General features: G+C 34.7%; 2 protein-coding genes across 4 annotated transcripts; one reads left to right on the top strand and one right to left on the bottom strand.

The window, feature by feature from the left end:
• Positions 5,383-9,240, top strand: LOC109330293 (aminotransferase ALD1). 3 transcript variants are annotated; one of them, XM_019564439.1, is made up of 10 exons: positions 5,383-5,541; positions 5,634-5,671; positions 5,790-5,857; positions 6,126-6,242; positions 6,403-6,465; positions 6,801-6,905; positions 7,081-7,131; positions 7,645-7,965; positions 8,243-8,449; positions 8,616-9,188. In XM_019564439.1, exons 1-10 carry the CDS (start codon positions 5,471-5,473, stop codon positions 8,919-8,921), a joined length of 1,347 nt encoding a protein of 448 aa, XP_019419984.1. In that variant the 5' UTR covers positions 5,383-5,470; the 3' UTR covers positions 8,922-9,188. The 3 variants fall into 3 exon arrangements, with proteins under 3 accessions (XP_019419984.1, XP_019419985.1, XP_019419986.1); XM_019564440.1 differs by having other exon boundaries at positions 5,646-5,671; positions 8,616-9,182; XM_019564441.1 differs by lacking the exon at positions 7,081-7,131 and having other exon boundaries at positions 8,616-9,240.
• On the bottom strand, positions 9,657-11,804 carry LOC109330292 (F-box/kelch-repeat protein At1g22040-like). Its single transcript, XM_019564438.1, has 2 exons — positions 11,708-11,804; positions 9,657-11,398 (listed from the first exon to the last, which is right to left on the bottom strand). Exon 2 carries the CDS (start codon positions 11,385-11,387, stop codon positions 9,957-9,959), a length of 1,431 nt encoding a protein of 476 aa, XP_019419983.1. The 5' UTR covers positions 11,388-11,398; positions 11,708-11,804; the 3' UTR covers positions 9,657-9,956.

Here is a 13,591-nt window from a genome sequence, read left to right on the forward strand (position 1 = left end):
CTTTTTTTGGTGCATTAACAGGCCATCAGTGGTTTGAGTGAATTCCATGCCAAGAAAGTAGCTAAGTTTGCCCAAGTCTGTCATCTCAAATTCTGCCTCCATCATTTTCTTGAATTCATCAATTTCTTTGGAGTTTGATCCAGTGATGAGTAGATCATCCACATAGAGGCAAATTATCATTAGATCTCCATTTCTCCCCTTCTTTACATACACTCCATGTTCTGCTGCACATTTTGTAAAGCTGAGTTTGAAAAGAAAGGAATCTATCCTCTTGTTCCAAGCTCTTGGAGCTTGCTTCAACCCATACAAGGCCTTTCTTAGTTTGTATACCTGGTGCTCCTTTCCCTTTGTTATGAACCCAGGTGGTTGTTGGACATAGACTTCTTCTAGCAAGGGGCCATGAAGGAAAGCTGACTTCACATCAAGTTGAGACAATTCCCAACCTTTTGCACATGCTATTCCTACTACCATCCTTATAGTTTCAATTCGTGCCACTGGTGCAAATACCTCTGAGTAGTCCACTCCTTCTCTTTGTAGGAATCCTTTGGCTACCAATCTAGCTTTATGTTTAGAGATGGAGCCATCAGGATTGAATTTTTGCTTGAAAACCCATTTTACTCCTATTTTATGCTTTCCTTCTGGAAGATCCACAAAGTTCCAGGTTTGATTTTTCTCAATGGATTTGAGTTCTTCAGCCATTGCTTTCTTCCAAACTGAGTCTTGCAGGGCTTCTTCTTCACTTATTGGTTCTGCCTCGGCCATTAGAGCTAGATGAATTAAGTCACCCTCCTCATCAATCTGACTATCATGAAGTAACTCATAATCACTGAATCTGTTAGGTAGTGTTCTTACCCTTTGAGATCTCTGGATGATGTTTGCACCACTGTCACAGGTCATCACACTTTCCCTTTCTGAGACAATATCTTCATCACTCATCTCAGGAATGAGTCTTCTCAAGCTAGTTGTCATTTCTTTCCAGTTCCAGCTTTCTTTTTCCAAGACAATTACATCCCTACTTATCTGTACCCTGTCTTCAATAGGATCATATAGTTTGTATGCACCAGTTGGATGATATCCAATGAGCACCATTGCTGTTGACTTGTCTTGGAGCTTTGTTCTCCTTTGATCAGGAATATGTTTGTATGCTAGTGACCCAAACACTTTGAAGTGGCTTACTCTAGGCTTCTGACCAGTCCAAATTTCAATTGGAACTTTGTCTTCTAGCCTTTTAGTTGGACTTCTGTTGAGTATGTATACTGAGGTTGATGCAGCTTCACCCCAGAATTTTTGTGGTAAGCCTTTCTCCTTGATCAAGCTTCTAGTCATGTCCAAGATTGTCCTGTTTCTCCTCTCTGCTAAACCATTATGTTGTGGAGTATATGGAGCAGTAATTTCATGCCTGATGCCATTCTTGATGCAGTATGATTCAAGTGTATTAGAAGTGTACTCACCTCCACCATCAGTTCTAAGTATCTTGAGCAATTTTCCACTTTCCCTCTCAGCTGCAGCCTTGAATCTTAGGAAGACTTCAAATGCTTCACTCTTCAATTTGAGCACATACAACCATATCATTCTGCTGAATTCATCAACAAATGTAATGAAGTATCTGTTTCCTCCTAATGATGGTTCTTCAAAAGGACCACAAATGTCTGAATGCACCACACCTAGAACTTCTTTGGCTCTCATACTTAACTCAGTTTTGAAAGGTCTCCTTGATGAATGAGGAACAATGCCTTGTTGTCTTTCTTCTTGGCTTCTTTAAGCATGGCCCTTTGAACCTCGGTTGCTTCTGGACCAGGTACAAGAACCCCATTCTCTACAGCATCACTCACTTCCTGGAATTTGAAGAGTACCTTCATTTGTATGCTCCACCTAATCCAGTTCTTCTCTGTCAAAATTGGGAGACTCATTGAGGGAATGTTGCTTCCATTTCCAGCCATGTCTTCTTTTCTGCACAGGTTCCTCCTTGTCACTCCTTTGATTCACACAGTGAGCCACTACACGCAGCAGAGCTTTAAGGCAGAGAGAGGAAGAGAATCGTAGATCCCTTGGATAGAAAACGTGCTCTGGATACCAATTGTTAGAGAATTGTGTGCTAAAGCAGAAAATAAGAGAGGAGTATTCAATTCACCAAAGATTCATTTATATTCAGAGTTTTACAAAACCTTCCTCTTATAGCAAGTGCCATAACAGAATTAACAGAAATTCAAACTAACAAACCAGAAATAGAAAGTATTGCTAAACTACCAAACCAGAAACCAAAGAGCTTGGGGCTTGGATTATTGGGCTTTCTTCAACAAGTTAGAGTATTATATAATGATATCAATCGTGTAGATGAACCAACAAAAGTTGTTATAATTTAATCAAAGGTCTCTAGTGAAATATTGAAATTACAGTAGCATAATGGAGAGGACATTGATGCCCATAGTTCTATATTTTTTTGGTTAGTTGGGCCCCATAGTTTAGGACATGTCTCTTGACTATATTGTTTGCATATATACAACCGACAGCGTAACTTCAGTAAATTATTCACTATTGATTTATTAACCATCGTTAATTTTTAAACAAAAGTAATTCAAATTAATGGTAGATGATGTGTTGACGGTGTAAAAAAAATTTCACAATATTTTAAACACATACACTTATTATATTTGAGTTTGCCAATTGGAATCATGTAAACACAATAAATGTATTCGTGGTAAATGTAAAAATTTATAGATAGTCATTCTTCATCATTCATATTACTTATATTTGAAAATTAATTATGGTTAATTATAAATGATATATTGATAGTGTAAAAATAATTATATTTCGAGTTTGATGTAATGTAATAGATTTTAAAATATGTAACTAATTATCATTTGCTAAAACTCTGGGGATTCAATTTCTCTCAAACTTAGAAACTAACCAATTGAGACCATGTGACTTTAATCACTGATTTGAATCTAAAGAAGGACTTCACCACTTCTATATATTCTAGATTACAAACATTGAAGAATTTTTTTTTGGTTTCCCACATGTATCCTCGTACTGGAGGCAATCCTGTCCGAGTCGGGAACATCTACAGGTACATGAGGCTAATTCTCCTAGCGGACATTTTTTCCATCCACAAGACTCAAACCCGAGACCTTACTTAAGGGGAATCAAGCATGTACCACTTGAATCAGCGTTCGTTAGTTCACACATTGAAGAATATGAAGAAAGAAAAGATTGATTGATAAGTTGATGCATTGTATTTATGCTCATTTTTAGTTCACAATAATGTTTTGGGCTGCTTTTGTTTAATAGACTGTTTTGTCTTTAGATTGAAACAATTAAAGAATGTGAACTAGGAATGACAAGGACTCATTATGTGGCTTTACTCACATTGACTTTTATTATTCCACCCTTTTTATTTATTTGATTTCCAGAATTTCCGAGATCACCTATTCTTATTCCTGTCCTATTTCTTATCTTGATCCAATAAAAAATTAACATTTAATTAGAAAGAAAATTTTAAAAACGTATTTATATTATTTGAAGGAAAATTCATTGGCTGGAAACATGAATATACACTCATTTCGAAACAGATGATCCAATTATGAAATTCATGGCTTCTAGTGGCTGCCCAACAACCAATGGTATAGGTTTTATTTCAAGCTATGTAGCAAGTTCAAATTTTATAATAATGTGTTCTTTTATCTTCTATTCACATTTGTTCTTTTAATAGAAGTTGTGTTTTATTAGCTAATAAATTGAAGATAGTGTTGTAACATCCTTTTTATGAAAAGATGTCATTTTCTATATAGTTTCTTGTAACCCAAGTTTGTCTATTTTTTGGGGGGTAATGTATCTATTTAATGGTCAAAATTGGGTTGAGATTTTCCACTGAAATTTGGAACTAAAATGTCATGATACAATGTTCTAGGAAGATCACTAATTGACATATTATAATGCTTCTTTGTGTTCATTTTTTCTAGTTTTCACAATGAGATAATATACTCAACTCAAGGAATATAATAAAATCGCCATGAATTGAAATGACAAATTGCAACCTATTCACCATCGTTAGTCTAATAGTGTAAGACTTTATTAGATTCCGAATAGAATAAATATTTTACCACTACACAAAGGAGAGAGAATTTTAAGGGAATTATAAAAAAAATAGTTAATTAAACTACAGAGAAAATTAATCAAATTCGTAAACTTTTGAATGAGGATAATTTATGAAAATTATTTTTAAAAAACTACAAATTTATTGCTATTAACCAATTTTTAACTACTTTTTTTAATCTTAGAGAATTAAGTAAAATCAACTTATGTTAGGGGACAAAATAGAGTAGATTTCATGATTGTATACATTTTCCAATAGATGGTTGTGTGCATTTTTCTTGTACTTACACTTTTTAGATATTCTTAACACATGATTTAGTAGATTTCATTTCGGAATAATGGATCAAAGCATATGAGTTTTACAATATTATTACATCATTCACTATTATATCTAATAATCATCAACTCTTCAAAAAAAATTAATACAAAATGAATAGTGAATAATGTAATGATTGTATATAATTTTTTACACCGATAATGCATAGGATAACACATTGTGGGATGGTACATTGTTTAAGAGAGTATTGCATGGCATGGTACATTGTGGGATGAATTGTTAGATAGCAATACCATCTTAGAACAAATTATTGGATGTTAATGCTTTGTGGAATTTGCATGTAATGTAGTAGTTACCTAACATATCATTCAAAGTAATTTCTGATAAAAGACAAGGTCCCATAGCACCACTTGTCTAATTTCTGCCAAAATGCATTATTGTACTCATTTCAGATAGTGATGTATGTAACTCTTGTTTATGGAAATATTCAACAATACAATTGTTGTTATGTTGTTTAACATTGCCTAGACTAGCAATATAGTCGTCCCGAGATAAAATAACTCAGTTCTTAGTAATACGATGTTTCGCGATGGAAATCGTGAAACTACACTCTCACAGTTCATTCCTTCTTTTGTTCCACTCAAATATGCCACATATATGCAAACTTAGCACATTTGTAGAAGGTTTAAGATAAACAAATATAGCAAAAGATGGCTATTCTGATTGATAAATTTATTATAATTCAAAGGACACTGTGCAAGTAACTTAAAGAGGTGTAAAACATAATGGAAATGGGTAACATTAGGTACAGTGGAAAATGGAATTGTTGAAGTTGACATTTGGAACTTATTTCTCCTTGTTTGCTTGTGAGACTTAGTAATAAATATGTATACACGAAACACGAAAGATATTAGTTCCTTACCCGAAAAGGTAAGAGATACCCTTGGTAGTACCAAAAAAATATGTATACTTGTGTCTATATATATATATATATTTGTCATTTTGAATAACAAGCACAGTTGGTACCAATCATCTGAAATAAGAACTAAGAGCCTTAGTAAAGTAAGAGTTTCTGGTTGGAGAACATAAATCAGGCTTAACATGTACAATATGTCAATCTGCACTATTAAGTTTAGTACAAATATTTTGCAGCCTAGAATGGTAGTGGCAAGGTATATAAAAAAACAATTCAACATTGTCAACTTATACTTTTGATTCTATTCTGCTTCCTAATTGACTTATGTATCTAATGATGATTTTAAAGATTGTCATGCAGGTTGAAGAATGGAAGTGTTGGAATTGGTATACAGATAATTCATACTTGTTTGATACAATTTGTTTTTTATATTCTATGGATTACTTTTCATTGTTGCCTTTATCCTTAAACTTATGATTATGTGATTATGTCTGTTACATGCAGGACACTGCACAAAGGTACCCCGAAATGCAAACATGGAGAAACTGCAACATGGCTATTTGTTTCCTGAGGTGTTCTTCAATAATATACCCTTTCCTTGATTATTTATGAAGTGGCTGATATGAGTAAAATGATATAATCTTGTAGCTTATTGAAATAAGTCTTTTTACCAAACATCATCAAATAGCTTATTTTGTGTCAAACAAGCTAGTTGACTAGCTTATATGATACTTGGTTGTGTTTACCAAACATGTTCTATATATTGCTTTCAAAGATCTTTGTCATATGACAAATCTTAGAATTTTATGTAAAAGCTGATCATTGTCATGATTGATTCAGATTGAAAGGCATGAGGTTATGCACTTAGAGAAGTATCCACATGCAAACATAATAGACCTTGGAATTGGTGATACTACAGAACCTTTACCAACAATTGTGACAACAAGCATGGTTGATGTAAGTTATGAATGTTCTTTCTGTTGAAGTAGCAGAAAAGAAGATAGTGCATATAAAATAAATGAATTTGAGAATTCATGTGCTTTCTACATGGAGCAAGCACCAAGAAACCTTTGCATGTTTTAAAATATGGGCTCATATGGTCTTTGGTCTTTTGCAGTTTGTGCATGGCCTTTCAACAAGAAAAGGTTACAAAGGATATGGACCTGAGCAAGGTGAAAAGGTACCTTGGAGCAAATTTGAGCAATTTATACATGTCTAGTCATTTAGATCCAATAAGGAAAACCATTTTTCTGCTATAAAAAAATAAGGAACCTTTTTTTTTCTTATATTGCTTCTGCATTGATGGTTGATGACATGATATTAGAATCTCTAGGGGAGATGTTAAATATATCAACTATTCACATGCATTCATCTAATTACTTAAGATTTTATGAGTATAGTTCATGAAAAAGTGCTTACTATCAACCCTGAGTCTATAGGGAATTTATCTTGATCCACTTATTTGAACTTCCATTTGTCACATAGTAGATCATTATAATGATCTTTCATTTTCAGGCCTTGAGGAAGGAAATTACTGATGTATTCTACAAAGATCTAGGAATAAAACCCACAGAGGTTTTTGTTTCAGATGGTGCACAGTGTGATATTACTCGTCTTCAGGTATACCATCAATTCTAACTTCATATTTATTTGTTATACTCTACATTTCTTCCTCTTCCCTTCTAATATATTTGTAACTTTAAACCCTCCTGCTACACTAACTAGGCATTGAGATCAGAAATGTCTCATCCTCATTGTAAAGTAACATTAAACTTCGATTTGTCTCAATTTGCAGCTGCTCATGGGTCCTAATCTGAAGATAGCAGTACAGGATCCATCGTTTCCGGTATCGTAATTACTCAGTAATCAATCTACATAATTAATGTGGTCTATTGTCTAGAAAATGTTAGCAACTACTGTGGATTCAAGTATTCTAAACTAACAAAAGATGGATAACATGCACTTATGAGAGTTTTTGTTCCATTTCCATAGAGTTAGATTTTGCTTACAAGCACTTTGAGGATTATGAAGAACTGGATACTGCTATAGGCCAAGAAAAAGTATCTATCAAGATTTTTGAACTTACTTACCTTATATTAAAGTTTGGTTATAGGACTTACATATAAAATATTACTCATTCCTTGCAGAAATATTGGCTGCATTACTGTATTTATCACTTGTCAGAAATATTTTCCTAACTGCATGATTGCATTTAAATTGGACAATGTTTTCCAACTTGTTTCTCCTATCTTTTTGTAATAGCATGCAAATTATTTGAATCTCTTCTCAGATTGAATCCATGCTTAGATAGAGTTACCATAATGAAGTGTTTTAATCATAACAAGTTTTTATGAGGCAGGCCTACATAGATTCAAGTGTTATAATTGGTCGAGCTGGAGAATTTGTAGATAAAGCTGGCAAGTATAAAAACATAGAATACATGAAATGTGGACCTCAAACAAACTTTTTCCCAGATCTTTCTACAACTTCAAGGCCAGATATCATTTTCTTCTGTTCTCCAAACAATCCCACTGGTCATGCAGCAACAAGGAAGCAATTAGAGCAACTTGTAGATTTTGCCAAAGTGAATGGATCAATCATTATCTTTGACTCTGCATATTCAGCTTATATTACTGATGATAGTCCTAAATCAATCTTTGAAATTCCTGGAGCCAGAGAGGTAAGTGGTTAGTCTTGCTTGTTTATCTAGCAAACTCTCTGTTTTATATTGTTTACAGAGTGTTGGTGAGCCAAAATATTATGTGAACTAGTTTCAGGGCTCTATAGTTCAAGCATCTAGAATATAAACCATAAATCACTTCTGGCAAATTATCAAGTATTTTCCTAGTGACAGGCAAAAGTAATATTGCATGGTATTTAGTTTTTTGAGTTTCTAGATTCTGCACTCTTGTTCTCAATGGTAACTTTAACTTCTTTCATACCTCATTATGCTTCAGGTTGCAATTGAAGTTTCATCCTTCTCAAAATTTGCTGGGTTCACTGGCGTCCGCCTTGGTTGGACTGTGATCCCTGAAGAACTCTTATATTCAAATGGCTTCCCTGTTGTACATGATTTCAATCGCATCGTGTGCACTTGCTTTAATGGAGCATCTAACATAGCTCAGGCCGGTGGACTTGCATGTCTCTCTTCAAAAGGTTTCAGAGTAGGTTCTAGTTCCTTAAGAAACTGTACAAACTTGTCAAAATTCCTGTGTTTCATTTCAACTATAGTTCCATGTATAACGCAGAAGATTGCATCTTTAATATCATCAATCTTACCCAACTTTCTGATATTGAATCCTACAAAACTGTTTGGGGAATTTTTCTCAGGCTGTGAAGTCTCTTGCTGCATACTACATGGAGAATGCAAGAATACTGGTCAATGCTTTGGGATCTCTTGGTCTGACAGTTTATGGTGGTAAAAATGCACCCTATGTTTGGGTCCATTTTCCAGGCTCAAAATCTTGGAATGTCTTTGCTGAGATTCTTGAGAAGACTCACATGATTACTGTCCCAGGCAGTGGTTTTGGTCCAGGGGGTGAAGAGTACATAAGAATTAGTGCTTTTGGCCCAAGACAGTCCATCATTGAAGCCTCTCAGAGACTCAAACACCTTCTCTATCAGGAGGATAACTAATGCTATGTTTCTGGTTGTTACATACAATACAATAAAGCTATATGGCAAATCTAGACCTTCACTAATTCTCCTTGTAAGAGGATTCCCATATGAACTTGTTACCTTCTACTTATAATATATATTACGCCATGAATATATTGAACTCAATCTTTCACTTTGAAGATAAACTTTTTTGGACAAAACATGTAGTATTAGTAAGAAAATAGAGTTTACACTTTACAACAAGGAACCCCAACAAAGTAAGGATTCCCTCAGGTAGCAAATAAAGCACCCACAGCAAACACAAAACTAAAGCAAAATGTTAAAGTTGCTGATGTTATTTGAGAAAAGGAGCCTTCCTCTTTTCTATTCACTTACATTCTTCTTCTCTCCCCCTTAACTTACTAATGTTAGTATGCTACCAAAAATGAATTTAATAATGGTGTGACATTTCTGTGGAGGAATATAAGTAACACTACTAGAGGGATGATCCTAGCTTATTGTAAAATGTCAAATTGCATGACATGCTGATGTTTACGTGATGCTTGATAGAAAAATAAGATCACTGGTAACTTATGGACCATGGTCTCTAACATCAAAAGTAATTATCAAACACGACGATGGCTCACAAGAGTTTTGAGAAGGTTTGTTTCGGTGAGGATTCACCAAGAAACTACAAACAGGAATAAACATAGTATTGGGGAAGAAATTGAGAGGTAAACAGTGTATAAGGCAGTAAATGAACAATATGCCATAATAAATAGAACATTCATTCATTGAAGACAATACCAGCCACATTGGTACAAGACCAAATGTATATTGCAGAGGAGGTAATCCAAAGAACCTTAATGGTTTGATGTGCTATGTTTTAATATTCTTGGTGTAACTTAAATTTGTCTGTGTATGAGCATAACATGGATTACATTGTATGGATCAATCAAACAGTATAGTGGACCATTTACAATTCTGAAATCTTCATAATCATTGTGGCTTATCAGTCACACCAGCCAACACAGACATAATGATCTGAAATCAGAGGACCCAAACTCTAAACAATCAAACTTTAAGTGATTGGCAGCTAACTAGTTCAGCAGATCTACCACTCCTAGAAGCAAATACCCTCCAAACTTCCCCCTCTGATCCCGATGATGATTCAGTAAGTTCTGATGATGATGACAAGGGCTGGGAGGAAGATAAACCATTTTGCATGTCAGCTTGCAAAACTGTAATGTTGTGATTGGCATCTTTAGTAATTACATGAAGTTTTCCAAGTAAACTAGCTAAGAGATAAGGTGATTCTGAATCGGTGAAATCATGAATTGGAACATCTCCTGGAACAACTTTCCAAGTATCACCTTCGTAGTCATATATCTTGATCTTCGCAGAATCAAGAGAACTTGAAGGATCAAGAGCATATAGATTATCATTGACAGTAGCACTCAATTTTGTTCCAGCTTGCCTTGTGGGCCAACCTTCACCCATGCCAATTGGCATTTCAATCCAAGAATTTACATTTGGATCATAAACTTCTCCCCCGACATCAACAAAAAATGGCCAACAATACAGACTCTGAGGAACAAATAGCCTTCCCCTGTATGAAGTCATTCCCGTGGCAATAGGCTTGAGAAAGTCGGCCAGAAAAGCTGTTGGTAGCACCTGAGCTTTTGCAAAAGGCATGCTTGGTAATTGGGACCACATGTCTGTATGGGGATCATATACTTCTGCAGATTGAAGGGGGTTTAGTCCTCCACGACCCCTAGTAACACCTCCAACAACATAAAGCTTGTCATTTAGTATACCCGTCTTGCAATAGGCTCTACCAACTGACATTGGACTAGCCTCAGTCCAGCAGTTTTTAACAGGATCATACCGCCAAACAGATTTCATTGCTGAAGCTCTAGAAAATCCACCTAAAGCATATATGCAACCATCAATGACCCCAATAGAGCAACCACAAAACGGCATCCGATCCAGGGCATCCCTCCTCCCAAGCCAGCTCATTATGACATCAGCAATTCGAATACTCGAACCCACCATGCTCCACATCCGAAGAGGAAGGGCAGCCAAACCCTTCTTCACCACTTCATCTTCGGACGAAACATTCGGCATTGGTGGCAACTTTTGCCATCTTCTGGAAAGAGGGTCCAAGGCATACCATAAAAGCTTATCATCATTAACCTTAGTTAATACATAGAGCCACTCCTCCATTGTCCCGAGTTCTTTTCTCACACAAAATAGTTCAGGACTCAAAATGGCTTCTTTCCAAGCACGAGAAACTGACTTGAGAATTAAGTAACTAATTCGAGGAACTCTAGCTAGAATCTGATAGGAAATCTCATCGGGAAGGGAGGGAATCAGTCTCAAATTATCCTCATAAGAGGTTGACAGCAACCTTTGTCTCTTGCAAGCTTCACCTTGGAAAACCTCACAGGGACCACTCCATCTATTTCTAGTGTTGGAACTGTTCAAGCTTATTATATTCCCCATTAGAACCACTTCTGTTGAAAAAACATTATTCTAGGTCATTTTCTAAACATAAATGCAGTGATGAATTGGAACAGAAATAGGTTAAATCAATTGATCAAATAAAGCATCGATTAGCATAAAACTATTTCCAAGTAATCAGACCCAACAATTAGAAATTTAGAATCAAATAACGACATAGAGAATCTTGTAAGAGAATCAAATAAAGCAGAGTGGAAAATTTCATGAATTTTAAAGAGAAACCTAATTGAAAAACAGAGCCAACAATTCAAATTGGAAAATTGATGGTTGAAAAGAAAAACAGATAGAAGGGAATGACGTACCTGAGAATGAAAAGGGGAAATGAATGGAAAAACATTTTTAAGAATTATAACAGAAATGATGGTTAAAACGCAGCCGTATTGATGATTGTATTCTCTGGGCATCACATCACACTCACTTGGATCCACATTCATCCATTTGTTGTCTCACTCTGTGTTACTTCACACGAGATATAATTAGTTAAAAAATGTTTAATAATTATAATAATTTTTTTCAAGCAATCAGAAATAATGGTATATAGAATGGTACAAAAAGTGAGACAACCCACTAAGGGTTTGTTTGGAAATTGGATTTTGGAACGGAAGGAAGGGAAAAGGAAGGCTTGAGAGTCATTTCACAAGTGTATTTCATGGCTCTCAAGCCTTCCATTTTCATTCCTTCCCCTCCAAAATCCAACTCTCAAACAAACTCTAAGAGATTCAGACTATCTCATCCATACATATATGTGTCATTCCATTTTATTCCGACCACTCACATCTAGATGGACTCGATTTATATAATTAAGGAAATCTTCTAACAAATGTCCCGCTTTTGAAAAATTTGAGATTCAATAAAATCTTACATTATTATGATTATATAATTTATTATTTCCATAGTGTCTAGCATTTTAGAGTACTTATATTTTTATTTGTTTAGAGTATGAATAAGATAGAAACTCATTTATTCTTGGAGTTAAGTTTTTTTATACAACATACATACTCGATTGATATGGAACTAATTATTTTTGGGTGTATGATTATCCCTTTTAACAAGTGTTATATCCAAGAATTAAATCGTTAAAATTTTGATCATCATAAGAATCTAACAGAAGAACCTTACATCATTATATCATCACTATACCATATAATTTTCTTTAAAACCCAATATCTATTTGACCCAATTAAATCTAGGCCGAAAAAACAATGTCCTAGGCCAACTAGGTCGGATCATTGAATTGATGATTGTGTCTTGTTTCTACCACTCCATCTCTTAATCAAGCTTCAAGCAGCAATATTATATCATTTCATACCAACCAATTATTGTTTCAAGTGCTCCATATTTGTTTGCAATTCGTTTTGGATCGATTTTGATAAAAGAAAAATGTCACCTAATCTAACCATGAAAATTAGTTGTTGTTCAATTTAACTTGTTTGAATTAAGGTATCAAATCTAATACTTTAATTATTTATGGATAGGTTTGGTATGGTTTAATGTTTTAATTTATTATTTATTATTTAAAATACAAAATTATTAGTGTGATCTACCTAAATTTGAGGACCCATAAATTAAATGCAATTGGAGGAGATGGATGGTTAGTATGAAATTATACATTGATAAGGGCATAATTGAAAAACTAACTAAATAAGTAGAAATAATTGTTGTAGGAGATGGAAAATAGGGAATGAGTAAATTAAATAAACAAGATTACCAATGGGTGTTGGTTCAAGTGGTATATGTTTGATTCCCCTTAAGCAAGAACCCGGGTTCGAGTCTTGTGGATGGAAAAAATGTCTCTTGGGAGAGTTAGCCACTTACCTGTGGATGTTTTATTTCGTTTACAACCACCATTATCTTTATTTTAAGTTCCATTAATTTCTTTTGGTTTTTTCCCCACATGTATCCTCGCACTAGAGGCAATCATGTTTGAGTCGGGAACATGCACAGGTACGTGGGGCTAACTCTTCCAGCGAACATTTTTTCATCCACAAAACTCGAACCCAAAACATTGTTTAAAGGGAATCAACCATGTATTACCTGAACCAATAATTTCTTTTGGTTTGCTACCATCCATTGTTTCCTTTTTCTTACAATCAAATAAGCACACTTTTCCTTTCTTTTTAAGAACATTGTGGGACAACCTTTTCAATTGCTAATAATGAGGATTCACATAGGAACTTGTTGTATCC

This window comes from Lupinus angustifolius, chromosome LG16 (assembly GCF_001865875.1).
Source record: "Lupinus angustifolius cultivar Tanjil chromosome LG16, LupAngTanjil_v1.0, whole genome shotgun sequence".
Classification (NCBI taxonomy): Eukaryota; Viridiplantae; Streptophyta; class Magnoliopsida; order Fabales; family Fabaceae; genus Lupinus; species Lupinus angustifolius.